This window comes from Budorcas taxicolor, chromosome 22, assembly GCF_023091745.1.
Source record: "Budorcas taxicolor isolate Tak-1 chromosome 22, Takin1.1, whole genome shotgun sequence".
In the NCBI taxonomy this organism is placed as follows: Eukaryota; Metazoa; Chordata; class Mammalia; order Artiodactyla; family Bovidae; genus Budorcas; species Budorcas taxicolor.
This window is the reverse complement of record NC_068931.1, coordinates 62,448,885-62,476,796: the sequence shown is the minus strand read 5'-3', so window position 1 is coordinate 62,476,796 and position 27,912 is coordinate 62,448,885. Positions and strand designations below refer to the sequence as shown.

Genomic DNA, 27,912 nt, shown 5'->3' with positions numbered 1-27,912 from the left:
CAGCGTTAGAAGGAAGTAACCGGAAAGGAGTCATCACACGCTTCCAGTTAAGCTTAAATCTATCTCCTTGTGGTGGTTCCTTGATGTTGTTTCTGTTCTAATAAAAACCAGTTGTCGTTTCAAGGGCAAGAGACTTTGCCACTGAACAAGATGCTGTCGTCCTTCCTGATTATAAACAGGAACGGGTGATCAGCTCGGAACACACTGGACTCGGGCAGCTGCTTTTCCACGATGCTGCTTCCTGCAGCGGCAGTGGCCTCTGTGCCCTCCTCGGTGACCTCTATGTAAGACTTGTGCGTCAGCTTTGATATGTACAGACGGCCTCCTGCAGCTATACCAGAGAGATCAGCTCTGGATTCATCAAAGATATCCCTCAGCCCTAAGGCTTCTAAATAGTGCTTGATTTCATAATTCTTCTCTATCTTGAACTGAGGTAGAAACACTTCGACATACTGAGATTTCATTTTTCTTGGATTGGTCCAGTCCATTAGATTCTGAAAAGTCATTTTGTTTTCAATCTGTAGAAATAGTTAGAAGACAATTTAGAACCATATGTTTAAGAACCAGATGAAACAATAGCCTCAGAGGTATATGGTTTTCCATAACAATCCTCTCCTGGATATTTGCTTGTAAGTATGTGAAAGGGTGCCAGGGGAGTCTGGAAATGGGAAATGATTAAAATAAATGGTTCAAATACTCTTGAACGAATCCTATGTTCAGTTTGCTCTGCTCTGACAAGGGGTGGTTTATTTGTATTGGTATTTCAGGGCATTTCTGTCCTCTGCCCACATATTAGCATATATAGACAAAGTGGAACAGTGAGCAAGTGAAGGGATTTGGGAATCAGAGATCAGGGGGAGAAAGGAACTCAGCAGTCATTTGAATCAGTGTTTCCTGACCATTTCTGCCTCATGAAAGACATGGAAAATAACACTTGCCCAACTTGTAGGAGCAAGCCAGTGGAACCCCGGGCAGCCAACAGCAAGGAGCCCAGGGCTGTAGCCTCGGGGCTTGTGCGATCAGCATCCCCCAGCGCAGCGCCCACACTGGAAGAGCTGGGCACAAATTGGCTCCCCTAGTCCACACGTGTGACAAGTGCAGCTCGAGACAATGTAGGGAGACGTGCCCAAGGTGCACAGCCTGGACCCTCTGTGACACAGTGCACGCGCGTGTGTGCCCAGTCATGTCCAACTTTGCAAACCCATGGGCTGTACCCCGCCAGGCTCCTCTGTCCATGAAATTCTCCAGGCAAGAGCACTGGAGTGGGTAGCCATTTCCTTCTCCAGGGGATCTTCCGGACCCAGAGATTGAACCCATGCCTCCTGCTTGACAGGCGGATTCTTTGCCACTGAGCCAGCTGGGAAGCCCCTAGTGGCAGAGTGCAGGCCACACGTCTTTCCAACACCACTGCCCCAAAGTGACTCAACCTGAACTCACCAACTCCTTAACACTGAGAATTGATCCTAGATTATTCCAGATTTATAACAGGAAAAGTTTTCATATGAGCATTGTTTACAAATCTTGGATTAATAAATGAACACATGGGTAAGTGACTAATTCTGACAACTTGAAATCTTGAAGTTGATGGATGAGAACACAATCAAGGGTCCTAGACGTCTTCTTATTCCCCAGCAATGAGAGCAACAGGGTAACTTACTTGGGATAGGTCATTATCCGGCAGCATTACGTACATGCTTATACCACCGTGATATCTGAGCTCAAGAACCTGCATGGGGGGGTCTTTAACGACAGACAAATTGAACTTCCGTTCCTGATGCATCATGGCCACTGCTTTCCCGGGACACTGAAAGTCAAGTCATTGGGAAAAACAGTTAAAGCCCGCCGTATTTCCCTTCTTGACCCAATCCAACAGGACAGCGCTGCAGGCTTTTCTTTCCAGTGGATTCTCCCCACCGTGGTCCTGTTGGTCCACATCTCGGGCAAAACCACAGACTTTGGGAGTAACTACCTGAGCTTGAGACTCACCAACTGCGTGACCTTGGGAAAGTTACTTCACCTCTCTATGTCTCTACACCTCACCTCTGTAGTGGAGGTAAACAGTCTCCATTGCATAGGATTGTTGTAAAGCTTATGTGCCTTACTATAGCTAGCACGTGGAACATTGCCTTGCATCTAGTGTTTCATCTGAAAATGTCTATATCACGCCGTGAATAATTATTAAATAGCATTATAATTTCAAGTGATTGCTATAGATTTTTCTCTTATCTGAAGTATTATCCAGGCAAGTGTTATAAAAATTACAATTTAATAATAGTGTTGTAAAGCTTTTTTTTTTAATTCCTGTAAAATATTTGACAGATTAACTTGAGGGAAACACAGTAGCTCTTATCTTTAGGATACCACTTCTAGATTTAGAAACATAATAGAGATACAATAAACTGTCTTTTCCTAAAAGATACTGTGATCCTGCAAGTTTTTCAGTATTTCTATAAAATCTCCCTTTACGAAAGAAGATCCTACTGAGGAGTATGGATACATTTTATGCCTGAATCATGGGTTCTTCTTCCTCTGGAAAGGTTGTCCTTTTAGACCAAGAATTCAAACCCCAGAAAGAGCACCCATGACGCAGTAAGGAAAGAAGGCGCCTTCCTAGTGAGACAGGCAGGCGCCTTCTCACTGAGTCTGGAACCAGGGGGGCTGAGCCGCAAAGTCTCATTTCAAGCTAGGGCAGGGAAGATTCCCACAGCTGAGTTATGCTGGAGAAAGATGGAAACTAGACTTCTTAACAAAGGGGTGATTTCACCAATTTTGGATGGAGCCAAAGCTGTCAAGTGATATAGATTCTACAGCGTATTATCTTATAAGCTATATATTAGAGCTCTATTACAAGGGATATAGTCAGGAAGATTATTTTAAACAATGTGATTATACCTTATGTTAATACTTACAGACATTTTATTTGCACATACTCATATTTATTTAAATAAGCCATTATTTAGGAGCAAAATACAAACAAACAGAATGGAAATGAGTTAACAAATGCAGTCTACCAGAGGAGCTAAAGGAAAGAGTGGGGAATAAAAGCTCATTTCCAAATACCATTAGCGCTGTCAGCCCCAGTCATTAAAATTCTGTGTGTGCACACTCGGTCACGTCCGGCTCTTTGCAACCCCATGGACGATAGTCCGCCAGGCTCCTCTGTCCATGGAATTCTCCAGGCAAGAATACTGGTGTGGATTGCCATGCTCTCCTCCAGGGGACCCTCCCTACCCAGGGATCAAACCTGAGTCTCCTGTGTCTCCTGCATTGGCAGGTGGGTTCTCTACCACTAGCTCCACCTGGGAAGCCCCATTGCAATTCTGGGACTGTCTAATGCGCTTCATCTTGCAATTACATAGCTAACATCTCTATCGGACAGAGTTATGGTTTATTACGATTTATCAGGTTTCAGTTTTTTCCCTTAGGATTTTCAAAATACTTCTACGCCCCTCTGTGTTCTCACAGAGGCACCTGCATTATCGACTTGCTCCCAAGTTGGGCTCTCCTTAGGACCCTGCAGTTAAGGACGCACAGCAGGGCTGGCCGCCCTCCATGCGGGTGCTAAAGGCCGCCAAACTCCAAGTCCTCCTGGCGTCTGATCTACTCTGTGCCCAAGTTTCTTCTCCTTCCTCCCAAAGCGCTCCTCTCCCCGCAGACACGGCCTGCTAGACAACCTCTTACTGCCCATCTCCTCGCTCATCACTCATCTTTGATTGCCGGAGATCTCAGCACTCCGGTGTCTAAAACTTCTGATGTGGAAAGGTGCAGAAAGAACGTTTCAGTAGCCTTTTCCGCTATGTTTACATGTTAAATCTGGATTTCTGCGCTCCAACATGGAAGACTGAGGACCGAAAGGAGCTTGCTGCTGCTGTGCAGCTGCAGTCGTGTCTGGCTCTCTGTGCACCGTGGAGCGCAGCACTCCAGGCCCCCCTGCCCTTCTTCATCTCCAGAGTCTGCTTGGGTTTATGTCCATGGAGTTGGTGATACCATCCAACCATCTCATCCTCTGTAATCCTCTTCTCCTGCCTGCAATCTTTCCCAGCATCAGGGTCTTTTCCAATGAGTCAGCTCTTCGCATCAGATGGCCAAAGTATTGAAAGGAATGTTCTGGGTGAACTAATGGAATCACTTGGTCTTACTTGTGAGAAAGACTGTGGGTTTAAGGTTCATGTGCTAAGACAAGGCAACTCCTGTGAAGCAAAGTAAAGGCCCTAACGTGGCACGTCTGACTACAAGGCAACTCCTATGAAGCAAGCTAAGGGCCCTAACGTGGCAACTCCTATGAAGCAAGCTAAGCGCCCTAACACGGCAACTCCTATGAAGCAAGCTAAGGGCCCTAACGCGGCATGTCTGACCACAAAGTCTTTGACGTCTCTACTATACTAAGATTGTTGTGTGAGAGTGAAAGTGTCAGTCTCTCAGTCGTGTCTGACTCTTTGTGACTCCATGGACTGCAGCCACCAGGCTCGTCCGTCCATGGGATTCTCCCGGCAAGAATGCTGGAGTGGGCTGCTGTGCCCTCCTCCAGGGGATCTTCCCGACCCAGGGATTGAACCCGGGTCTCCTGCATTGCAGGTGGTTTCTGTACTGTGTGGGTCACTAGGGAAGCCCTGTGAAGGCATATTATTGGCAAAAACCTTCCTAAATTAACCAGAATTCCATACCTTGGGAGATCTGAAATGGCAATTTTGGGTCTGGCTCTTGGTGAAGGCTGACTCCCACTTGCCTTTGAAGTACACAGCGTTCACCAGCACCATCACAGCAGATGAGCTTATGGTACCTTCATGAAAGACATCCCTGATTTTGCCTTTTGAAAAATAAGTTGAGAAAAAAATGTAAATTTTAAAAAGCTAAAGACAAGATGAATATTTTTCTATCACATAAATAAAATGATCATGATATTGGTAATACTCTGTGATCAATTACTTTGTCCAGCACTTCCCATGTGCAATATTTGGTTTAATTCTCACAAAATCCCTGTAGGGAAGGCACTATTATTATTTCTGTTGCCTGTTGAGAAATCTAGGGCATAGAAAAGTAATTTGTACAAAGTCACATAAAACAGGATGCTGGCCCAAGAAGACAAATCTCAGAGACCTTCCCTACTCATAGACACCAAACTGCCTTCATTTATTCCATTGATGAGGCCATAGCATTCCAAGTATAGTTTAAGGCCATTTCATTGAATGGGCTAATTCCTACGTTCCATGTTCATGAAATTTTTGCTAAATGCCTTGCACTATTCTGGATACTGAACAGGACCCTATGGGGCCTTCCCTGGGCAGGCCCTCCCCCATAACCTCTCCTTTAGCCCCTCTCTTAAGTGCCCAGATGACAGTCTTCGACACACAGTTGCTGGTGGCACTCGATGTGAGAGAAGCAGGAGGCCAGGAGTCTAACGGGTCTCCCCAGTGGCTCAGATGGTGAAGAATCTGCCAGCAGTGCAGGAGACCTGGGTTCAGTCTCTGGGTGGGGAAGATCCCCTGGAGGAGGACATGGCAACCCACTCCAGCATTCTTGCCTGGAGAATTCCACAGATAGAGGAGCCTGGTGGGCTACCATCCATGGGATCACAAAGGGTCAGACACAACTGCAGGGACTTGGCACGCCCACATTTCCTGAGTTGTCTCGCAGATGTAAAAAACCTCCCCGGCACCAAATGGAGGATGGTAACTGCCTAACACCAGAGCCCATAGCCTCAGGCCTCTTGGAGCCTAAGGGCTGAGAATGCGAACCTCTGTGACACCACCCTGGTGCCTCAGCAACAGCCAGAGAATCCTCATGAGCTGATCGCCACTCTGCAACTGCCCACCTCCCCTGGCTTTTAGAAATGCTTTGCTGAAACTCTTCCAGGAGCTCAGGGCTTTTTGGGTCCACCACAGGGACCACTTGCTTGGTCCTGCAGCAAACCTTTCTCTGCTCCAAACTCTGACGGTTCAGTTTGTTTGGCTTCACTGTGTGTTGGCCTCACGAGCCTGTACTAACAAGTGCAATGGGGGCACCACCTTAATGCGGTGGCAGCGTCCTGGGGTCCCAGCCCTGCGCTCAGGGAGGGGAGGGAACACAGCGCCTATGGCCAGGCCACCTGCTTGAGCTGAGGGCAAGGTGAGGGCCAGGCAGAATTTCCATAAAGTTGGGACTCTTTATTCAAAACTTGAAAGCGTCGAAGAGCTAACTGTATTTGGGGAAAGCCTAACTTATTCTAATTCAATAGGAAGAGTAAGATTGGAAAGGTTGGTGGCAGGAGCCAGATAATAGAGCCTGGAAAGTCTGATAAGAATTTTTTGTTATCTTGAAGGCAATGGAGAAGCATTGTTCAGGATTCACTGAAACACAAAAAAGGGCGTGGTCATGATGGATCAGGTTTGCCTTTCTGAAGGATGACTCTGGCAGGGTGTGTAGGACTGAAGAGGGGGTGGAGGGAGGGGGTGGAGGACTTAAACCTACTAAAACCAGGGCAGTTTTGTTGGGACATTGGCATCATTTTGAAGTGTTCCTCCAAATAAGTATTGAGTCCATGCCCTCATCACAGTGAGAATTATTATACATAGATTTGGGTGAGAAAGGAAAAAAGGGAAATAAATTACTGCTCCAAATAAAGAAAGGATACTGGTAATCTGATACGCCAAAATACTTTAACACTGGAGGAAAGGGGACGACAGAGGATGAGATGGTTGGATGGCATCACCAACTCAATGGGCATGAATTTGAGCAAACTCCAGGAGATGGTGAAGGACAGGGAGGCCTGGCGTGCTTTAGGGTTGCAAAACACTGGACACGACTGAGCGACCGAATAACACTAGGAAAGTAATTGAATAGGTTTGATTTATGAAGAGCATGTTTGGAATACATGGCAGCTAATGGTCAAATTAACTCTACTGAAGTAACGATGAATGAATGAGCAAGTGCAGAACTGAGCCGGTGTCTTCCTATTTCCTGGAATAATTCTACGCCTTTGAATGTTTGCACTTAAGGGTGCAAGTTACATGTCTCATATTTTTGAAACAGAAACAAACTCAGCAAATATATATATATTGTTCAGAGTATAAATCAAGGCCATTTCTTAGGTAAAGAAATGACAAGCTTTGGAATCATTGACTAAGAAAACAATAAATACATTTCTTTATTTGTTTTGTACTAAACCAGACCATTAGCTGGAATTTCATTTTCAGTTGGAAAGAGACTTGTCAATAAAGAAATATGCTTTTTTGTGGAAGGAACCACCATTGCCAGATATATAATTTTGATAAATGAAGAGAATTTAAAATAAATTTTTTTTTGACAAAGCATCATAAAAACTATGTGTGTGTATGCTCAGTCATGTCCAACTCTTTGCGACCCATGGACTGTAGCCCACCAGGCTCTGCTGGTCATGGGATTTTCCTGGCAAGAATACTGGAGTGAGTTGCCATCTCCTCCTCCAGGGAATCTTCCCAACCCAGGGATCTAACCTGTGTCTCCTGCATTGGCAGGTGAATTCTTTACCATTGTGCCACCTGGGAATTCCCTGGACAGAAACTAGAGCAATTTTAAATGACAGCAAGCATTACTTCTGGTAAGCAGGAGCAGTTTCTCATATGCACAAAAGACTCCCAACTTTAAAACTGGGAGTTCTCGATATTCACATATAACTGACAGTCTTGCAGATAAACAGGCACCGCACTCACCATGGGTCTCATTTTCAATCCATTTGTTAATTTTGTATCTGGTGTCTTCCACATCATTTGTAAAGTCAACTCTTTCCACTTTGGCATTATATAATTTCTTAGCACGCTCAATATAGTCCTATAAATATAAATGATACAGCTCTATAAGTAATAAACACAGTTTTTGTTCTTACAAATCACCACCAACTAAGCACCATAAGAAATATATATTTGAAATTGCCCCCTCATTTCCACTACCTTACTCAAGGACTACGTTCTGCCTCAAAGGTGAAGGAACAGGCTGGGAGGGAGGACGGGAGAACTTGCAGTGGAAATCTCGGAGCAAGCACAATGAGATGTGCTGGAGACCAGCAGAGCCCGTGGCTGACACCACCCCCTCAGCCTCACCACTCTTTCTCACCATAAATATTTCAGGAGCCTCCTACCTCTTGCCCCTTGTTTGTGTCATCCTCTTCCTACTGAAAAACTGTTCAAGAAACCTAGCAGATATCACTTTAATCAAGTGATCAAAGATAACATTGTCAGCAATAGGATTAATCAAAATCCTGCCAGGGGGCAATAAGGATAATATGATGAAAATAAAACAACACCCGTGATGTTTTGTATCGATCAGATGGAGGAGTGATCTAAAGAAATGGTGATCACCATTTTGCAACATATGTGTGTTAGCTGCTCGGTCGTGTTCAACTCTTTGCAAACCCATGGACTGTAGCCCTTCAGGCTCCTCTATCCATGGGATTCTCCAGGCAAGAATACTGGAGTGGGTTGCCATTTCCTTTTCCAGGGGCTCTTCCCAACCCAAGGATCAAACCCCAGTCTTCCACATTGCAGGCAGATTCTTTACTGTCTGAGCACCAGGGAAGAATTTTACGACATGTAAGAGTATCAGATGAACGTCTTGTACACCTTAGACTTACACAGTGTTATATGTTAATTATGTCTCAATAGAGCTGGAAAAAATATGACTCTAATTATGAAGAAACATCAAACAAATTCACACTGAAGGGCCTTCTAAAATATAACTAGTCTAAAACTGGACATTATGAATAATCATTGAAAGTGTCAAGATCCTTAAAGTCAAAAAAAAGGCTAGGGAACTGTTCCAAATTGAAAGATACTAAAGATACATACCAACAAAACACAATGCATGATTCTGAAGTAAATTATTTTGCTATAGGATGATGTAGTGATGGTTGGTCAGATGCAAAAGGACCTAAAGCTTAGCTGAGAATGACGGAACAGTGTGAGCTCCCGGATTATGATGGTTGCACTGTGGTTATGTGGGAGAATCTCATTGTTTGTAGGGTTACACCAAAGACTTCAAATATGATTAGGGATTTCCAGTGGTTCAGGAAAAAATTTTCTTCTCTATAATACCTGCAACTTTTCTGTAAGTTTCAGATTAATTCAATATAGCTTTTCTTTTGAAAAGTAGAAGGAAGACCTAATAAGTCTTCTTCACTAATGGACTGTGAAGCTTAGGGAAAAGAAGAAGACAAATTTGACCCAAATACTTGGTGGATAATTCACTGAGAGGGAACACAGAACAAGAGAAGTCAGAGGACAGGAGGGATGGCACATGAGAGTCTGGAGGCGCCGCCTGAGGACTGGCAGGAGGCAGGTGCAGCCACAGAGCACACAGGGGCAGGGAGAGCACGGCTAGGGAACTGCACACTTTCTGAACACAGACTCTCTCCTTGGGTAAGAAAGTGGGCTGAAAACGGAACATGGCTGAGGACAGAAAGTTTACAGAACACTAGTATTTTAGGGATGCCTGGAGGAACAAAGATGAAGCAAAGAGGCTGAGATTAGAAAACCAGGAGAGGGGACGGGATAAAGATGGCGGAGGAATAAGACGGGAAGACCACTTTCTCCCTCACAAATTCCTCAAAAGAACATTTCAACTCCGAGCAAACTCCACAAAACAACTTCTGTAGGCTGGCAGAGGTTATCAGGCATCCAGAAAAGCAGACCATTGTCTTCAAAAACAGGTAGGAAAAAATATAAAAGACGAAAAAGGAGACAAAGGAGGTGGGGAGGGAGCTCCGTCCCGGGAAGGGAAGCCCGTCCCGGGAAGGGAATTTTAAGAAGAGAGGTTTCCAAACACCAGGAAACACTCTCCCTGCCGAGTCGGTGGCGAATCTTGGAAACACAGAGGGCAACATAACAGGAAGGAAAAATAAAGAAATAATTAAGACCAAGAGATTACGAGCCCAACAGTAACTCCCCCAGCGGAAAAGCGGCACAGACGCCTGCATCCGCCACTGGGAAGCGGGGGCAGGGCAGGGACGCGCGGGCGGCGCGGGCTGCAGTGCTTTGTAAGAATCGGGCAGGAACGCCCCACGCGCAACCAGAACGATCTAACTTGCGCTAGCAAACCAGACTGTGGGATAGCTACCGCCTGAAAAGCTCGATCATAAGACACCGCCAGGACCGAGCACAGAACAAAGGATGGAAAAAGCCGGCTGCAGACCATCCCCCGCCGGGGACAGGCAGCCAGAGCCGCAAGGACTGGAAAGGGGCAATTGCAGACCCGGAGAGACTTGACTTACCTAACTGCAAGCAGGCCTCTTTGCTAAGACGTCTGGGGGTGCTGGACACTCACCATCTGCCTCACGGGGGACGCCAGCGGTCCACCCAGAAAGCTGAGCAGCAGCGGCAGAAAAGGTGACACGCCGCGGCGATCGCGCTCGCCAAACTCCTGAGCTACTCGGACCTGGGAAGGGCACAAAGCGCAGTCCCAGCCGAATCTGTGCCTCTGAGGGCGGCCTGAGCGGCTTGGACCGGGGAAGTGCACGCAGCCTAGGGCCGGCCCCAGACGGTTCCCGGCTGAGCATCGTAGAGCCGGAGCGGTTTGTGCGCCGCGAGAAGGGACAGGTCAAGCGGGGCTGAGACACTGTGCACACGACAGTGCTATTTGTTTGCAGCATCCCCCCTCCCCACAGCGCGACTGAACTAGTGAGCCTAAAAAACCAGCAAACAGAAGAAGTTAAACAGAGGGAACCACCTTGGAAGTGATCCCACACGGCCCAAAACATCAGAGAACGGCCAGATATATTTTTAATAATTTTAAAATCATTCCTTTTTTTTTTTTTTCTTTTTTTTCCCTTTTTTCTTCTTTTTTTTTCTAACTATTTTTTTAATTGTTAAGTCTTCTATTTATCCTCTAATTTTTATTTCTATAACCTACTATTACTATTTAAAAAAAAAAAAAGACTTTTTTTTTTTTTTTTTTTTTTTTAAGGCAAACAACATATATAGCCTTTGGATGGTTGTTGGTGGTTTTTTGGTTTTTTTTTTGGTTTGTTTTGTTTTTTTGTTTGTTTGTTTTTTAAATAATTCCTGTGTGTTTTTTCTTTCTTTCTTCCTTTTTCCTTCTGCTTCTTTTCTTTAATATTGTATTTTCTAAAATCCAACCTCTACTCTAGATTTTTAATCTTTGCTCTTAGGTTTCTGTTGTCAATTTTGTACATTTAAAAACCCAAACTTCACTACCCATGTTTACCTGAGAGCGAGATTACTGGCTCGACCACTCTCTCCTCCTTTGGACTCTCCTTTTTCTCCACCAGGTGGCCTCTGTCTCTTTTCTCCCCCATCTCTTCTCTATCCAACTCTGTGAATCTCAGTGTGTTCCAGACGGTGGAGAACACCTAAGGAACTGGTTACTGGCAGGATTTGTCTCTCTCCTTCTCATTCCTCTCTCTTATCCTCCTGGTCACCTCTGTCTACTTCCTCCCTCTCCTCTTCCCCGTATAACTCCGTAAATACCTCTGAGCGGTCCAGACTATAGAGCACACATAAGGAAGTGACTACTGGCTAGCTTGCTCTCTCCTCTTTTGATCTCACCACATCTAATTCCAGTTACCTCTAACTACCCCCTCCATCTTCTCTTCTCCTTGTAACTCAGTGAACCTCTCTGAGTGTCCCTCAATGTGGAGAAACTTTTCATCTTTAACCTAGATGTTTTATCATTGGTGCTGTATAGATGGAGAAGTCTAGAGGCTACTGTAAAAATAAAACTGAAAACCAGAAGCAGGAGGCATAACTCCAAAGCCTGAAAACATTAGAGAACTCTTGAATTCAGGGAACATTAAGCAATAGGAGCTCATCAAATGCCTTCATACCTACACTGAAACCAAGCTCCACCCAAGGGCCAACAAGTTCCAAAACAAGACATACCACTCAAATTCTCCAGCAACACAGGAACACTCCCCTGAGCTTCAATATACAGGCAGCTCAAAATTATTCCAAAACCCTTGATGTCTCATAACCCATTACTGGTCACTCCACTGCACTCCAGAGAGAAGAAACCCAGCTCCACCCACCAGAATTCCAACACAAGCCTCCCTAACCAGGAAACCTTGACAAGCCACTGATAGAACCCCACCCACAGTGAGGAAGCTCCATAATAAAGAAAACTCCACAAACTACCAGAATATAAAAAGGCCACCCCAAACCCAGCAATATAACCAAGATGAAGAGACAGAGGAATGAATACTCAGCAGGTAAAGGAACAGGAGAGTTGCCCACCAAACCAAACAAAAGAGGAAGAAGTAGGGAATCTACCTGAGAAGGAATTCCGAATATTGATAGTGAAAATGATCCAAAATCTTGAAATCAAAATAGAATCACAGATAAATAGTCTAGAGACAAGGATTGAGAAGATGCAAGAAAGGTTTAACAAGGACCTAGAAGAAATAAAAAAGAGTCAAAATATAATGAATAACGCAATAAATGAGATCAGAAACACTCTGGAGGCAACAAATAGTAGAATAACAGAGGCAGAAGATAGGATTAGTGAAATAGAAGATAGAATGGTAGAAATAAATGAATCAGAGAGGAAACAAGAAAAACGAATTAAAAGAAACGAGGACAATCTCAGAGACCTCCAGGACAATATGAAACGCTCCAACATTCGAATTATAGGAGTCCCAGAAGAAGAAGACAGAAAGAAAGATCATGAGAAAATCCTTGAGGAGATAATAGTTGAAAACTTCCCTAAAATGGGGAAGGAAATAATCACCCAAGTCCAAGAAACACAGAGAGTTCCAAATAGGATAAACCCAAGGCAAAACACCCCAAGACACATATTAATCAAATTAACAAAGATCAAACACAAAGAAAAAATATTAAAAGCAGCAAGGGAAAAACAACAAATAACACACAAGGGGATTCCCATAAGGATAACAGCTGATCTTTCAATAGAAACTCTTCAGGCCAGGAGGGAATGGCAAGACATACTTAAAGTGATGAAAGACAATAACCTACATCCCAGATTACTGTACCCAGCAAGGATCTCATTCAAATACGAAGGAGAAATCAAAAGCTTTACAGAGAAGCAAAAGCTGAGAGAATTCAGCACCACCAAACCAGCTCTCCAACAAATTCTAAAGGATATTCTCTAGACAGGAAACAGGAAAAGGGTGTATAAACCCGAACCCAAAACAATAAAGTAAATGATAACGGGATCATACTTATCAATAATTACCTTAAACGTAAATGGGTTGAACGCCCCAACCAAAAGGCAAAGACTGGCCGAATGGATACAAAAACAAGACCCCTCTATATGCTGCTTACAAGAGACCCACTTCAAAACAAGGGACACATACAGACTGAAAGTGAAGGGCTGGAAAAAGATATACCACGCAAATAGAGACCAAAAGAAAGCAGGAGTGGCAATGCTCATATCCGATAAAATAGACTTTAAAACAAAGGCTGTGAAAAGAGACAAAGAAGGATACTACATAATGATCAAAGGATCAATCCAAGAAGAAGATATAACAATTATAAATATATATGCACCCAACATAGGAGCACCGCAATATGTAAGACAAATGCTAACAAGTATGAAAGGGGAAATCAACAATAACACAATAATAGTGGGAGACTTTAATACCCCACTCACACCTATGGACAGATCAACTAAACAGAAAATTAACAAAGAAACGCAAACTTTAAATGATACATTAGATCAATTAGACCTAATTGATATCTATAGGACATTTCATCCCAAAACAATGAATTTCACCTTTTTCTCAAGTGCTCATGGAACCTTCTCCAGGATAGATCACATCCTGGGCCATAAATCTAAACTTGATAAATTCAAAAAAATCGAAATCATTCCAAGCATCTTTTCTGACCATAATGCATTAAGATTAGATCTCAATTACAGGAGAAAAACTACTAAAAATTCCAACATATGGAGGTTGAACAACACACTTCTGAATAACCAACAAATCACAGAAGAAATCAAAAAAGAAATCAAAATATGCATAGAAACTAATGAAAATGAAAACACAACAACCCAAAACCTGTGGGACACTATAAAAGCAGTGCTAAGGGGAAAGTTCATAGCAATACAGGCATACCTCAAGAAACAAGAAAAAAGTCAAATAAATAACCTAACTCTACAACTAAAGCAACTAGAAAAGGAAGAATTGGAGAACCCCAGAGTTAGTAGAAGGAAAGAAATCTTAAAAATTAGGGCAGAAATAAATGCAAAAGAAACAAAAGAGACCATAGCAAAAATCAACAAAGCCAAAAGCTGGTTCTTTGAAAGGATAAATAAAATTGACAAACCATTAGCCAGACTCATCAAGAAGCAAAGAGAGAAAAATCAAATCAATAAAATTAGAAATGAAAATGGAGAGATCACAACAGACAACACAGAAATACAAAGGATCATAAGAGACTACTATCAGCAGTTGTATGCCAATAAAATGGACAATGTGGAAGAAATGGACAAATTCTTAGAAAAGTACAATTTTCCAAAACTGAACCAGGAAGAAATAGAAAATCTTAACAGACCCATCACAAGCACGGAAATTGAAACTGTAATCAGAAATCTTCCAGCAAACAAAAGCCCAGGTCCAGACGGCTTCACAGCTGAATTCTACCAAAAATTTCGAGAAGAGCTAACACCTATCCTACTCAAACTCTTCCAGAAAATTGCAGAGGAAGGTAAACTTCCAAACTCATTCTATGAGGCCACCATCACTCTAATACCAAAACCTGACAAAGATGTCACAAAAAAAGAAAACTACAGGCCAATATCACTGATGAACATAGATGCAAAAATCCTCAACAAAATTCTAGCAATCAGAATCCAACAACACATTAAAAAGATCATATACCATGACCAAGTGGGCTTTATCCCAGGGATGCAAGGATTCTTCAATATCCGCAAATCAATCAATGTAATTCACCACATTAACAAATTGAAAAATAAAAACCATATGATTATCTCAATAGATGCAGAGAAGGCCTTTGACAAAATTCAACATCCATTTATGATAAAAACTCTCCAGAAAGCAGGAATAGAAGGAACATACCTCAACATAATAAAAGCTATATATGACAAACCCACAGCAAACATTATCCTCAATGGTGAAAAATTGAAAGCATTTCCCCTAAAGTCAGGAACAAGACAAGGGTGTCCACTTTCACCACTACTATTCAACATAGTTCTGGAAGTTTTGGCCACAGCAATCAGAGCAGAAAAAGAAATAAAAGGAATCCAAATTGGAAAAGAAGAAGTAAAACTCTCACTGTTTGCAGATGACATGATCCTCTACATGGAAAACCCGAAAGACTCCACCAGAAAATTACTAGAGCTCATCAATGAATATAGTAAAGTTGCAGGATATAAAATCAACACACAGAAATCCCTTGCATTCCTATACACCAATAATGAGAAAGTAGAAAAAGCAATTAAGGAAACAATTCCATTCACCATTGCAACGAAAAGAATAAAATACTTAGGAATATATCTACCCAAAGAAACTAAAGACCTATATATAGAAAACTATAAAACACTGATGAAAGAAATCAAAGAGGACACTAATAGATGGAGAAATATACCATGTTCATGGATCGGAAGAATCAATATAGTGAAAATGAGTATACTACCCAAAGCAATTTACAAATTCAATGCAATCCCTATCAAGCTACCAGCCATATTTTTCACAGAACTAGAACAAATAATTTCAAGATTCGTATGGAAATACAAAAAACCTCAAATTGCCAAAGCAATCTTGAGAAAGAAGAATGGAACTGGAGGAATCAACTTGCCTGACTTCAGGCTCTACTACAAAGCCACAGTCATCAAAACAGTATGGTACTGGCACAAAGACAGACATATAGATCAATGGAACAAAATAGAAAGCCCAGAGATAAATCCACACACATATGGACACCTTATCTTTGACAAAGGAGGCAAGAATATACAATGGAGTAAAGACAATCTCTTTAACAAGTGGTGCTGGGAAAACTGGTCAACCACTTGTAAAAGAATGAAACTAGATCACTTTCTAACACCACACACAAAAATAAATTCAAAATGGATTAAAGATCTAAATGTAAGACCAGAAACTATAAAACTCCTAGAGGAGAACATAGGCAAAACACTCTCAGACATAAATCACAGCAGGATCCTCTATGATCCACCTCCCAGAATTCTGGAAATAAAAGCAAAAATAAACAAATGGGATCTAATTAAAATTAAAAGCTTCTGCACAACAAAGGAAAATATAAGCAAGGTGAAAAGACAGCCTTCTGAATGGGAGAAAATAATAGCAAATGAAGCAACTGACAAACAACTAATCTCAAAAATATACAAGCAACTTATGCAGCTCAATTCCAGAAAAATAAACGACCCAATCAAAAAATGGGCCAAAGAACTAAATAGACATTTCTCCAAAGAAGACATACGGATGGCTAACAAACACATGAAAAGATGCTCAACATCACTCATTATCAGAGAAATGCAAATCAAAACCACAATGAGGTACCACTTCACACCAGTCAGAATGGCTGCGATCCAAAAATCTGCAAGCAATAAATGCTGGAGAGGGTGTGGAGAAAAGGGAACCCTCCTACACTGTTGGTGGGAATGCAAACTAGTACAGCCACTATGGAGAACAGTGTGGAGATTCCTTAAAAAATTGCAAATAGAACTCCCTTATGACCCAGCAATCCCACTGCTGGGCATATACACCGAGGAAACCAGAATTGAAAGAGACACATGTACCCCAATGTTCATCGCAGCACTGATTATAATAGCCAGGACATGGAAACAACCTAGATGTCCATCAGCAGATGAATGGATAAGAAAGCTGTGGTACATATACACAATGGAGTATTACTCAGCCGTTAAAAAGAATTCATTTGAATCAGTTCTGATGAGATGGACGAAACTGGAGCCGATTATACAGAGTGAAGTAAGCCAGAAAGAAAAACACCAATACAGTATACTAACACATATATATGGAATTTAGAAAGATGGCAATGACGACCCTGTATGCAAGACAGGAAAAAAGACGCAGCTGTCTATAACGGACTTTTGGACTCAGAGGGAGAGGGAGAGGGTGGGATGATATGGGAGAATGGCATTCTATCATGTATACTATCATGTAAGAATTGAATCGCTAGTCTATGTCTGACGCAGGATACAGCATGCTTGGGGCTGGTGCATGGGGATGACCCACAGAGATGTTATGGGGAGGGAGGTGGGAGGGGGGTTCATGTTTGGGAACACATGTAAGAATTAAAGATTTTAAAATTAAAAAAAAATAAAAAATAAAAAAAAAATAAAAGACTTTATCCAAAAAAAAAAAAAAGAAAAGAAAACCAGGAGAAATCAGTACCATAAACACGAGAGGGGAGCCTCGCTCACGTTGGGCACTATGGCGAGGCAGATAAGATGAAACTGCAAAGTGTTCATAGCTTGGGCGTCCACATGGAAGGCAGCACTCAGCTCCATAAACAGGATTTCAGGGGAGCATTGAACATAGAAGCCAGATTGCGATGGATTGAGGAGTAAAAGGTGGGGAAATGGACTCCAAGAGTACATATTACCCTTTCATTAAGCTGGATTTTTCAAGCTTACATTTTCAGTGTGAGAAACAATAAGGTGGGAAGGAGAATCATTAAGCAGCTTTTAAAGAAAAACTTGAGAAAAAAGGTACCTTGTATGTACATTTATTTGCTATGAGAAAGAAGAAGTAAGCTAGTAAAAGGCGGATAAAGAATATCGATGGGAAGATAACACCAAGGAAGCGGGCAGGAGGCAAGAAAGCAGCGGAGGAATCGGCCGTTGAGGAAAACGGTTCCCACTGAGCTTGATGGAAAGAGGGGGAAAGATCCGTAAATGGGTTGGAATACGAGTCCTGCCTCTATTTTCTTTGTCAAGTAGAGGACAAGGCCTTCAGCTGAAAGTGATGGAGGTAGTAAGGGCTTGTTGGAAACTGAGAGGAGTTAGGAGAGTTTTCACAAACGGCTGTCAGGAGTGAAACACCAAAGCTGGCTGCTGGGCCCCAGGAAGACCGTCTGCTGGGCGGCAGGGAGGCCGCCGCGTCCTGGTGGTGGTGACTGCACGCTTCCCACAAGCATCCCTCTGTAGCCGGGCGCAACCGCGGGCGGAGTCGCGGCACTGATCCCGACTCAGGGCTTTGTTGGGGGGAGAGAAGGGGGAAGCAATGGCTGAGAGTAGTTCAGTGTAGGAATAAAGCTAGGCAAGGAGAGAGCTGATACGCTGAGGGAAAGTCGAGAGATCCAGGGAATCTGAATGGCTCGGCGCAGCTGAAGACAGGTGGGGCCGTGATGAAAGGTGGAAGCGCGCACGGTGTGGCGCCACCGGAAAACGGGCTGCAGGCTCCAGGCCGCCGACGAGTTTCAGGGTGTGGCTCAGGTATCTGTGATGGTGTAGAGAGGAGGTCAGGAAACCGTGGAGGCAGAATCATCCATAGGGACACTGGGTTTATTCAAAACAGGGGCAGAATCAGGTGTGGAATAACATGCGCAGCGGTCCTACCCAAGGCACATTTAGCAAGGACGGGGGAGGAGGGGGACAGGGGCTCAGAGACGGTGGTTGGTCTTCCGCAATACCATCCTTTTCACAGAGACTATTTACGCATTATTATCTTCATCAATTCCAGTGGAATATGTATCCTCTTATTTGAACCTATACTCAAATGTGAGTTTAAAAAGTGTTATAAGAGGAAATGTAAGAAGCTTGGAGATGGTCTATCTTTGTACTGATCTATCTGATTGAAATTTGATGATAGGTACATTTAAATCAAAAGCAGTTTTTAGAATAACTCATTATACTTATAAATGTTTGGGAGAAAAAAAAAAAGGCTGTCTTGCTTTGCGTGTTCTTGATTAGATCTCACCTTCACTGTGCTTCTGGGCACACAGCAATGAGAGTCGGAGGACAGAGCACGCAAAGCAAGAGGCTATAAACAGCACCGTTGCAGGCGCATCAGCATCCCGGCTACGGCTGAGGGCCCCTCAGGAGCCTAACAGCGTCTGTGGGAACTGAGACTCACACTGCGGCTGAACATCATGGCGGCCCCTGTAAAACTTGTGTAGGGTGCCTTTGGGAGGACTGAAAGCAAACTGACCTAATGCTTCATAATTGACAGGCTGCCAAGCGATTCGGGAGTGGTGCTGGAAAGGGCAAAGAATCTGAGTGGGTGACAGACAGACGAGGCATTAACGACTGGGTGGAGCACAGAGAGCTGGAAAGGATGCAAGCGGAGAGCAGCCCAGAGGCGTCGCGGGGTGGAGGTGTACAGCTGTGTGAGACGCGGGCAATCAAAAGGGAGAACAGACTTCCCCCAGAGAACCGCGGCCCCTGCGTCCGCTTGACCAGTGCTGCCAGCTTCCGGTTGTCACAGCAACGATGGGTCAGGCACACCAGCAAGCCAGAGTGCGTTCTTGACTTGCTGGTCTTTGAACGAGGATTCAAACACCATGTAGTGGGGCCAGAACTCAGTCGGCTGACCTCAAGGTTTCGCCTCCTGCGTCGAGTCTTAGCTGCAACTCTACCACTGGCCAGCCTTACACGGCTAAGTCTCTCACCAAGAACTCTTTTATAAGTGTGTGCCATGCGCTCAGTCACGCCCAGCCCTTTGCAACACCTTGTCTGTACCCACCAGACTCCTCTGTCCCTGGGATTCGGTGAGAACATGGCAGCGGGTGGCCATTCCCTACTCCGGGGATCTTCCTGACCCAGAGATTGAACCCACACCTCCTGCGTCTCCTGCACTGTTCCTTCCAAGCTGAGCCACTGGGAAGCCCCCTTTTATAAGTGATCTCATTGAACAGATAAGTAACTGCTGGGAGGGGAGATGGAACGGCAAAGCTGAGAAAAAAGGGAGGTGAACTCAGCACTGGGATGAAGAACTGTCCTAGGAGACAGGAAACCCTAAGGAAAAGCGGACGATGCTGCCCACGAAAGTGAAAGGGAAGTCGCTCAGTCGTGGCCGACCCTCTGCGACCCGTGGACTGTAGCCCCCCAAGCTCCTCGGTCCATGGGATTCTCCAGGCAAGAGTACTGGACTGGGCTGCCATTTCCTGCTGCCCATGGACAACCCTAAATGCACTGTCTGCTCCCCCCACCCCAGCTCTAGCTCCACATCACTGCCAGTGGACAAGCTCCTCTGTCTTAGAGCATGTCAGCCTGGTGACCCTGAATATGTGATCACTCAGGTGAAGAAAAGCTGTACTTTGGAAATAAAGTGATAATATTGAGAAGGCATCTGGGAACCTAATTAATAGTGACAGGAAAAAAATATATCACCTTGGTATGGCCCCATGGAAAGGTGCAAGCCTTTATTGAGATGATAAATTGAGCAAGACTCAGGTTCATAACAGAAATAACCGTCTAACATAGGAGCCTGCACTTACCTTTCGAATATCAAATACTTTTTCTGCAAAAAGTCCATTGGCAATGCTGAGTTCATAATCCTTGTGGGATGTGTTTATATCAGACAGAACTCTTTTCAGTTGAGATTGGAGTCCTGGCTGCTGTTAAAAAGATTTATAAAAAATTATTCTTGGGCTGTAAAGATATGTCTATTCTTTTTACACATGAAATAAAATGTGTATAATATCATAGAAGAATTTAAAAGTGATGATGCTTATCAAAGCAGGCAAGTGCCACTTGCATCTACAGTTTCTCACCTTCCTCAAAACAGGGTCTATGGGCAAAGTTAATTAAAGGGGTTAGTGAAATAAATAGATAACCTTGAAATAAAACTATTAACAGAAGATAATGAATTTGTCTAATGCATGTACTAAATAATTCATTTTACCAATGTAAAATGTAAGTTGACTGTGAATATCAAAGGATAAAACACAAACATTTAGCTCCACACTATCTCACCAAATTTTAGCTAACACGTAAGGAAAATATTGGCTTACTTGATAATTTACAAATAAATTATCAAAAATTGTATCTGGAATACCCACAGTACAGAAATCTGAATGAGACATGATCCTTTGCTTTAAAGGGGAGAGAACATAAAAATATATTAGTGAGATGGGGATTTTCCTAAATTGAGTCTTACAGTCTCTTTCTCTAGAACATATTGTCTTTACCTGAGTATCAGAAGAGTTTCCATGTCTTGAGAAGGTATTAAAGTGAAGCACCTGTAAAAAGGCAACAAGGAAAGCAGTCAGCAAGTAGTGGCAAACAAGAAGAGAACTAATTTTTTAAAAAGTGGAGATGTCACTGTTGCTGGTTGTGTTTGTGTATTTGTTTGTTAGCACACAGGGCGGCAGTGACCTGCGCAACTGCCCTATTGATGTGTTTAGAACAAGACCAGTCACTGGGGAAAGCATCACAAACTGGGGAATTCGTGAATCAATGGCTGCTGCTGCTGCTGCTGCTGCTGCTGAGTCACTTCAGTCGTGTCCAACTCTGTGCGACCCCATCGACGGCAGCCCACCAGGCTCCCCCATCCCTGCGATTCTCCAGGCAAGAACACTGGAGTGGGTTGCCATTTCCTTCTCCAATGCATGAAATCAATGGCTACAAAGTGAAATATGTTTAACAATTTTGGTTTGCTCATTCCTGGGGATCAATTTAATAATTACTCACTGATTAAACCTGAACCAGAATCAAAAATAGTCTCATAAAAAGTGAAAATTTTGCTTAATGAAACAGGAGGCAAGATTGGGGCTGACTACATATGCACCAGGACATAAAAGCAAGAGATTTCCCTGGTGGCCCAGTGGCTACGACTCTGTACCTCCAGTGCCAGGGGTCCCAGGCTTGATTCCCGGTCGGGGAACTAGGTCCCGAGTGCCACAACTAAGGCCTGGTGCCACCAACTAATAAATAATTTTTTAAGGCATAAAAGGGAAAACTAGTTATTGAGTATCTAGCAAATATTAAATAGGAAGCAAAACTGGGATTTGAGAGATATAATTTTTGATCCTGCAATTATTTGAGAGGCTTCCCTGGTGACTCAGTGGTAAAGAATCTTCCTGCCAAGGCAGGAGACATAAGAGACATGAGTTGGAAGATCCCCTGGAGAAGGAAATGGCAACCCACTCCAATATTCTTGCTTGGGAAATCCCATGGACAGAAGAGCCTGGCCGGCTATCGTCCATGGACATGACAAAGGGCTGGACATGACTGAGCAACTAAACAAACAAAAAATTACTTGAATTAAGCAGTTTGGGGCTTCCTTTTCCAGCATGGCTCTCAATAACCCCATTATTCTAATAATTGTCCCTATGCCCATCTTGATTTCTTACTACATTTTATCTGCCTTTTTCCAGGCCCTCTGTCTCTGGGATCTGAAATGCAAAACAGCTCCATTAATAGGAAGTAATAAAATGTGCCATGCGTGTGACAATCACTCATGCAGCCTCTGGGGCAGACAGTGCACCCTGCCTCCTCGGCACGGGTGGGCAGTGCGCGGAGCAACATTTATCTTGCATTCCCCTGACCAATCGTCTGGAGGATCTAAATAACTGCCAGGCAACGGTGGATTTGTTCCATTGTCTCAGTTTGTGACTCTCAGAATCTCATTGGTTGAATTTTCTGTAAAAAGATGTAGCTTTGCCTTAAGGGACCTTCCGGGCTTTGTGTGTGAGGAGCTGGAGTAGGTAGAAGGTTGGAAGGACTGCTCTGATGCAGGGTAAAGAGACACGTATGGGAATTTCACTAAACCAATGTTGCTATCAGGGCCTCTGTGAGGGATTTCTGCTTCAAAGCCTCAGACCCCTAATTATAGCACCATCTTAGTGGCTTGGGGAGAACAGAACAGCTCAGAAAGGGATATGAAAACTTATAAAGGCTACTAGTATCATTGTTAGTCTTAAAATGCCACAAAGAATTGGAACCTAGCCTCAATTTCTACATCCTCTTAATCCAGGATGATAATATGAGATGGAATGAGAGAGAAGGCAAAGTCTACAACGCAAATTTGGTATACACATTTGTTCTATTGTAGATTTAAAATTCACAAATGAGGTCTTTGCAGACATCAAGGACTATCCCTGGAAGCCTGGGTGTCATTTTTCCCCTAGTTCTAGGCAGTTGTGGGGCAGGAAGAGCACCAACACCCTTTCTCGTCCTTCAGGGCCTGCAGGGATATTGTGGTCACCTCTTCCCAGCTGACCCAGTTGACTAGAATATTCCAGGGTTCGTAATTCTGCCTCACGGTTTTGTGGTCAGGTTCACTGTGACTATGATTAGTTGACAGAACACTGAAATTACCGATTTAAGGGACTTCCCTGAACATCCAGTGGTTAAGACGCCCCCTTCCAATGCGGGAGCTGCAGATTCCATCCCTGGTCGGGAAACTACAATCCCACATGCCTCATGTGTGGCCAAAACACATGAAATAGAAGCAATATTGTAACACATTCAATAAAGACTTTACAAAACTTCCACGTCAATCAAAAAAAATCTCAAAAAAAAGAAATTGCTAATTTGTCACTAAGAAAGGAAGGTTCAACAAGGACCCTCCTTCCCATGGAGTTTATTTTGTAATCACAAGGGGAGGAAACAAAAGAATGAGTTTTATTACTTGGATTATGTTATTATGGGGCTTCCCTGGTAGCTCAGATGGTAACGAATCTGCCTGCAATGCAGGAGACCTGGGTTCGATCCCTGGGTTGGGAAGATCCCCTGGAGAAGGGAAAGGCCACCCACTCCAGGGTTCTTGCCTTCAGAATCCCCAAGTACAGACATACCTGGTGGGCTACAGTCCATGGGTCACCAAGAGTAATTTTTTTTAATTCTTACTGATTGGTAACATTCATGTTAAAAGTTTGCCTCTCAGAACCCCCAGAACTGAAAAAGGAAAAGTCGCAAAGAAAAGGCTGCATCGTCAGTGACCTCCGTGCGAGAGGGAAAGAAGCACTAGCCAGCTTTTGTTCACTGAACTTAAACTTGGGCGGCCCTGTTGCATATTTCCTTTCTAAAATAAGCCCTGGAAGTTGGAGGGTCCATTGCTATCATCTTTGAGACAGATTTAACCAAGAGAAGGCTGAGAAAACGCTGAAAGTCACATTGATTTTTACGTGATGCTGTCTTTAGTAAAATGTACGCGGCTTTGTGGAAAAACCCTTTGAATGGTGTCTGCTCCTCTGAGTTCTAAACGCTTTGCTGACTACCTCATAAAAACAACCTAGGAATTAACTCAATTAACTGAAGCTTAGCAAGGAGAAAGGAATCTTCTCTTCTTTTTGACCAAAATTTCTGTCAGACTAACTTTTTAAATTTCCCGCTGCTAAGTCACTTCAGTCGTGTCTGACTCTGTGCGACCCCATAGACGGCAGCCCACCAGGCTCCCCCGTCCCTGGGATTCTCCAGGCAAGAACACTGGAGTGGGCTGCCATTTCCTCCTCCAATGCGTGAAAGTGAAAGTGAAGTCGCTCAGTCGTGTCCGACCCTCAGCGACCCCATGGACTGCAGCCTTCCAGGCTCCTCCGTCCCTGGGATTTTCGAGGCAAGAGTACTGGAGTAGGGTGCCATTGCCTTCTCCGCAGCTGTCTTTAAAAAAAAATTGCCCAAGGTCACCATTGGATAGATCAGCTATTTGAGAATATGTGGTACCAGAAACAGACTCACTTGCTTCTAAAACATTGTGTTTTTTAAATAATGAATGGAAATCTTATTTTATTAGTTACTAGATTGATTTTTCCAAAGTCAATGCCTGTATTTATCAGAATACTGACTTCGGGATAAGTGAAGCTTTATGGCAAGGTACTTTGAGCTCCCTTTCAGTTTGCTGACTTCAGACAAACAGCTCTTCCTCTTGGGGATATTTGGTGGTGTCTAGGGACACATTTTATTTTCACGATGTGGGAGAGGTGTACGGATAATATCCAACAGGAAGGGGCCAGGGGTGCTGCAAAACCTCCTACAAGGCACAGGACAGCCCCTTAAAGAATTCTCTGACCCAGAAGGTCAGTAGAGCAAAGGCTGAGAAACTCTGCTTTAGAACAAGACCTTCCTGCATTTACCAGCACAGAGAGGGCATGACAACCCCTGCATAAAACCGGGGAAATGGTGCCAACTCCAGGGTTACTGTGAGCATCAAAAAAGATACACGGAGAGCTTATCCTGGAGCCTGGGCCTGACGGAGCTCCCAGCTGGCTGTTGTTACCATTGCGTTAGCGTGAGGAGCTCAGCGCACAGGTTAGGAACCACTCCAGCTCTGGGACAGCAGCATTCTTAGACTCTGCGGTTATTCCCTAGCATCAGTTACTGGTGGAGCAGTCCAGAGAGTGAAACAAGTCTTTCCAGCTTCCCTGACTGCACAAAGAACCCTCAACACGTACTTAAGTGTGAAAGGTTACAGCAGGGATCCCTTCCCTCTTGCACTGGTTTATGAACTAAAATAAGGGGAGGAATTGGTGGGCAGAAGGTTGGGCATCAAAGTTTCAACATGCAGCTCGGCCCCGGTATCTCACCTGCTGCTGACCCACTGAATTTCAATGGCAAATTCCTGAGCGAAGGAGGAGAAACCATAACCTTTTTGCCTCCCTGCAGTCTGTCTCAGGGTAGTGGGCAGGAGTGAGTTAATAAGCTGTTTCTAAACGTGGTGGGGAAGGTGATGCTGGTGACATCACCCAGACTGTACTATTATGTCATCTGTGGGCAGGCCACCAGTGCCTAAGCTAGAACTTCACTGGCCTCTCTTTTAGCTCTTCCTTCTCATCCATATTACTCAGGTGTGCGTGCATCCTCAGTCCTGTCTGACTCCTTGTGACCCCATGGACTGTAGCCTACCAGGGTCCTCTTTCCATGGGATTTTCCAGGCAAGAACACTGGAGTCGGTTGCCATTCCCTCCTCCAGAGGATCTTCCCGACCCAGGGATTGAACCCGGGTCTCTTGCGTCCCCTGCGTCAGCAGCAGGTTCTCTCCCGCCGAGCCACCGTCACTCAGGCTGAGGCTCTCTCCTTCCATGTACACCTGGAATGTCCAGCAAAGCTCAAGTGCTAAGCCCCATGCCCGCAGTTTCCGATTCAGTAGGTCTGAGCTGGAGCCGAAGATTTCGCATTCCTACTGAGATCTCCAGGTGAAGCTGGCATGGGAAACCCACTTTGAAACACACACTAAGGCGTGGTATCAAAGCTGCAGTTCTGGAAAGGTTCCAGCTTAAAGAGCAGGGGTTGCAAGCTGCGTTCTTTCCTCCCCCTGGACGGGGTCCACTGAGAGCTCTTCCTTTACATGAGACCATTGCAGCACAATATTCTCTTGGGAAAAGCTGTTTGCCCTGATGATCAATTACAAAAGCCACAGTTGGTGATGCAGTCAAGACTGACCTTATCAATCTGAGAAGCACAGTCACCCCTCGCACCCAAGCGAACCAGGGCCAGCGCAGTGAAGAGGCTCAGAGAGGAAAAGAACACGTTTTCACTCCCTTGACTGCTGTCGATCTCTCTGAACAGGTTGGAGCAAAAGTCCGCGTCTGCTGCAGCGAGGGAGGCCATGGTGAAATGGAGTGCAGCCTAGAGAGGGAGAAGAGAGAGAGCTCCGAGTGCGTTTCCTGTGGGTATTACGGGGCTTCTTTTTTTAATTAGAGTGTAATCACCTTACAATGTTCTGTTAGTTTCCGCTGTACAATAACGTGCGTGCTAAGTCATCTCAGTCGTGTCCGACTCTTTGCAAGCCCGTGGACTGCAGCCCGCCAGGCTCTGTCCATGGGATTCTCCAGGCGAGAACACTGGAGTGGGTTGCCATGCCCTCCTCCAGGGGATCTTCCTGACCCAGGGATCAAGCCTGCGTCTCTTATGTCTCCTGCACTGGCAGCCGGGTTCTTTACCACCAGCACCACCTGGGAAGCCCTGAATCAGCTGTCAGTGTACATATATCCCCTCCCTCCCGAGTCTCCTTCCCACCTACCCTGTTCCACCCCTCCGGGTTATCACCAAACACCAAGCTGAGCTCCGTGCTGCACAGGAGCTTCCCACTAGCTGTCTGTTTTACACATGGTGGTCTACATATGATATTTATATTCATTCATTTTTTAAATCCGAGGCTTCATTTCTTCAGCCTTGGATGTAACTATCAAATAACTCACAACAAAAAGAAAAAGTTCTTTTGGCCCAGCATTCTTGCTATCAAAGCTCTAAGACTCTCTTCTGGCAACAATATTACGATACCTTTTTAAAACGACATTGATCTTCTTTAGCACGACGTTTCTATATTTCTGCTCTCATATTCACACCCAGGGCATAGTCTCACTCTTCCTGGAGGTGGACTTTCCAGCTTCAGTTGTCTTTGATAATTCTGTTTTGAGTCCCAAGCAAACACACTTATGGGACCTACTATTTCTCAAATCTCCCAGATTTCTAAGCTGAAATATAGCAGAAATGCTGTTGCTGTTTAGTCACTAAGTCAGATGTGACTCTCTGCGACCCCTGGACAGTAGCCTGCCAGGCGCCTCTCTCCATGGGATTTCCCAGGCAAGAGCACTGGAACGGTCTGCCACTTCCTCCTCTGGGAGATATTCCCAACCCAGGGTGGGAACCCACGTCTCCTGCGGTGGCGAGCGTATTCTCTGCCGCTGAGCCACCGTGGAATCCCCAGAAGTGCTGTTACAGTAAAACAGATTTCACGTTGGACAGTCTGTTCAAGGGGCCATGTTTCAGGAAGAAAGACTGTGTGTCACATTCTCTCTCTTCAAATAATTTTCAAGACTTCATGTTGACTGCCAAAAACTCATAGTGTTTAAATGAAATTAATCACTCTTAGGAAAGTAGCTTCAAAAGCAAAACCATAATAATTCTTTCCAAATATTTACAGAGGAAATTACATTTAATAAAGCACTGTGGGCACATTAACATATTGATACAAACCCTCTTTGGGGACCTACCTGAGTGGTCCAGTGGGGGTCTGAAAGCTGTTTGGTAATTTCAGAATCCAAAATACGAAAACACACTCTTCAGTACATTTCTCCTCAACCAAGTCCCGACTGTTCTTGTTGTTTTATA

At 44.1% G+C, this 27,912-nt stretch overlaps 1 protein-coding gene across 1 annotated transcript; it reads right to left on the bottom strand.

The window, feature by feature from the left end:
- Window positions 1-119: 119 nt before the first annotated feature.
- SERPINB7 (serpin family B member 7) lies at window positions 120-26,409 on the bottom strand. The gene is made up of 7 exons (XM_052660592.1): window positions 26,242-26,409; window positions 21,051-21,101; window positions 20,358-20,477; window positions 7,668-7,785; window positions 4,665-4,807; window positions 1,658-1,804; window positions 120-518 (listed from the first exon to the last, which is right to left on the bottom strand). The coding sequence occupies exons 1-7, from the start codon at window positions 26,407-26,409 to the stop codon at window positions 120-122; spliced, it is 1,146 nt and encodes a 381-aa protein (XP_052516552.1).
- Between the last annotated feature and the right edge of the window lie 1,503 nt (window positions 26,410-27,912).

Excerpts from the sequence above, each read along its gene's own strand:
- SERPINB7 (XM_052660592.1), bottom strand. The coding sequence starts at position 26,409 with ATGGCCTCCCTCGCTGCAGCAGACGCGGACTTTTGCTCCAACCTGTTC. Across the intron at positions 7,786-20,357 it reads AAGTATTTGATATTCGAAAG|GACTATATTGAGCGTGCTAA; the intron begins GTAAGTGCAGGC and ends TTATATTTATAG. Across the intron at positions 519-1,657 it reads CGGATAATGACCTATCCCAA|ATTGAAAACAAAATGACTTT; the intron begins GTAAGTTACCCT and ends CTATTTCTACAG.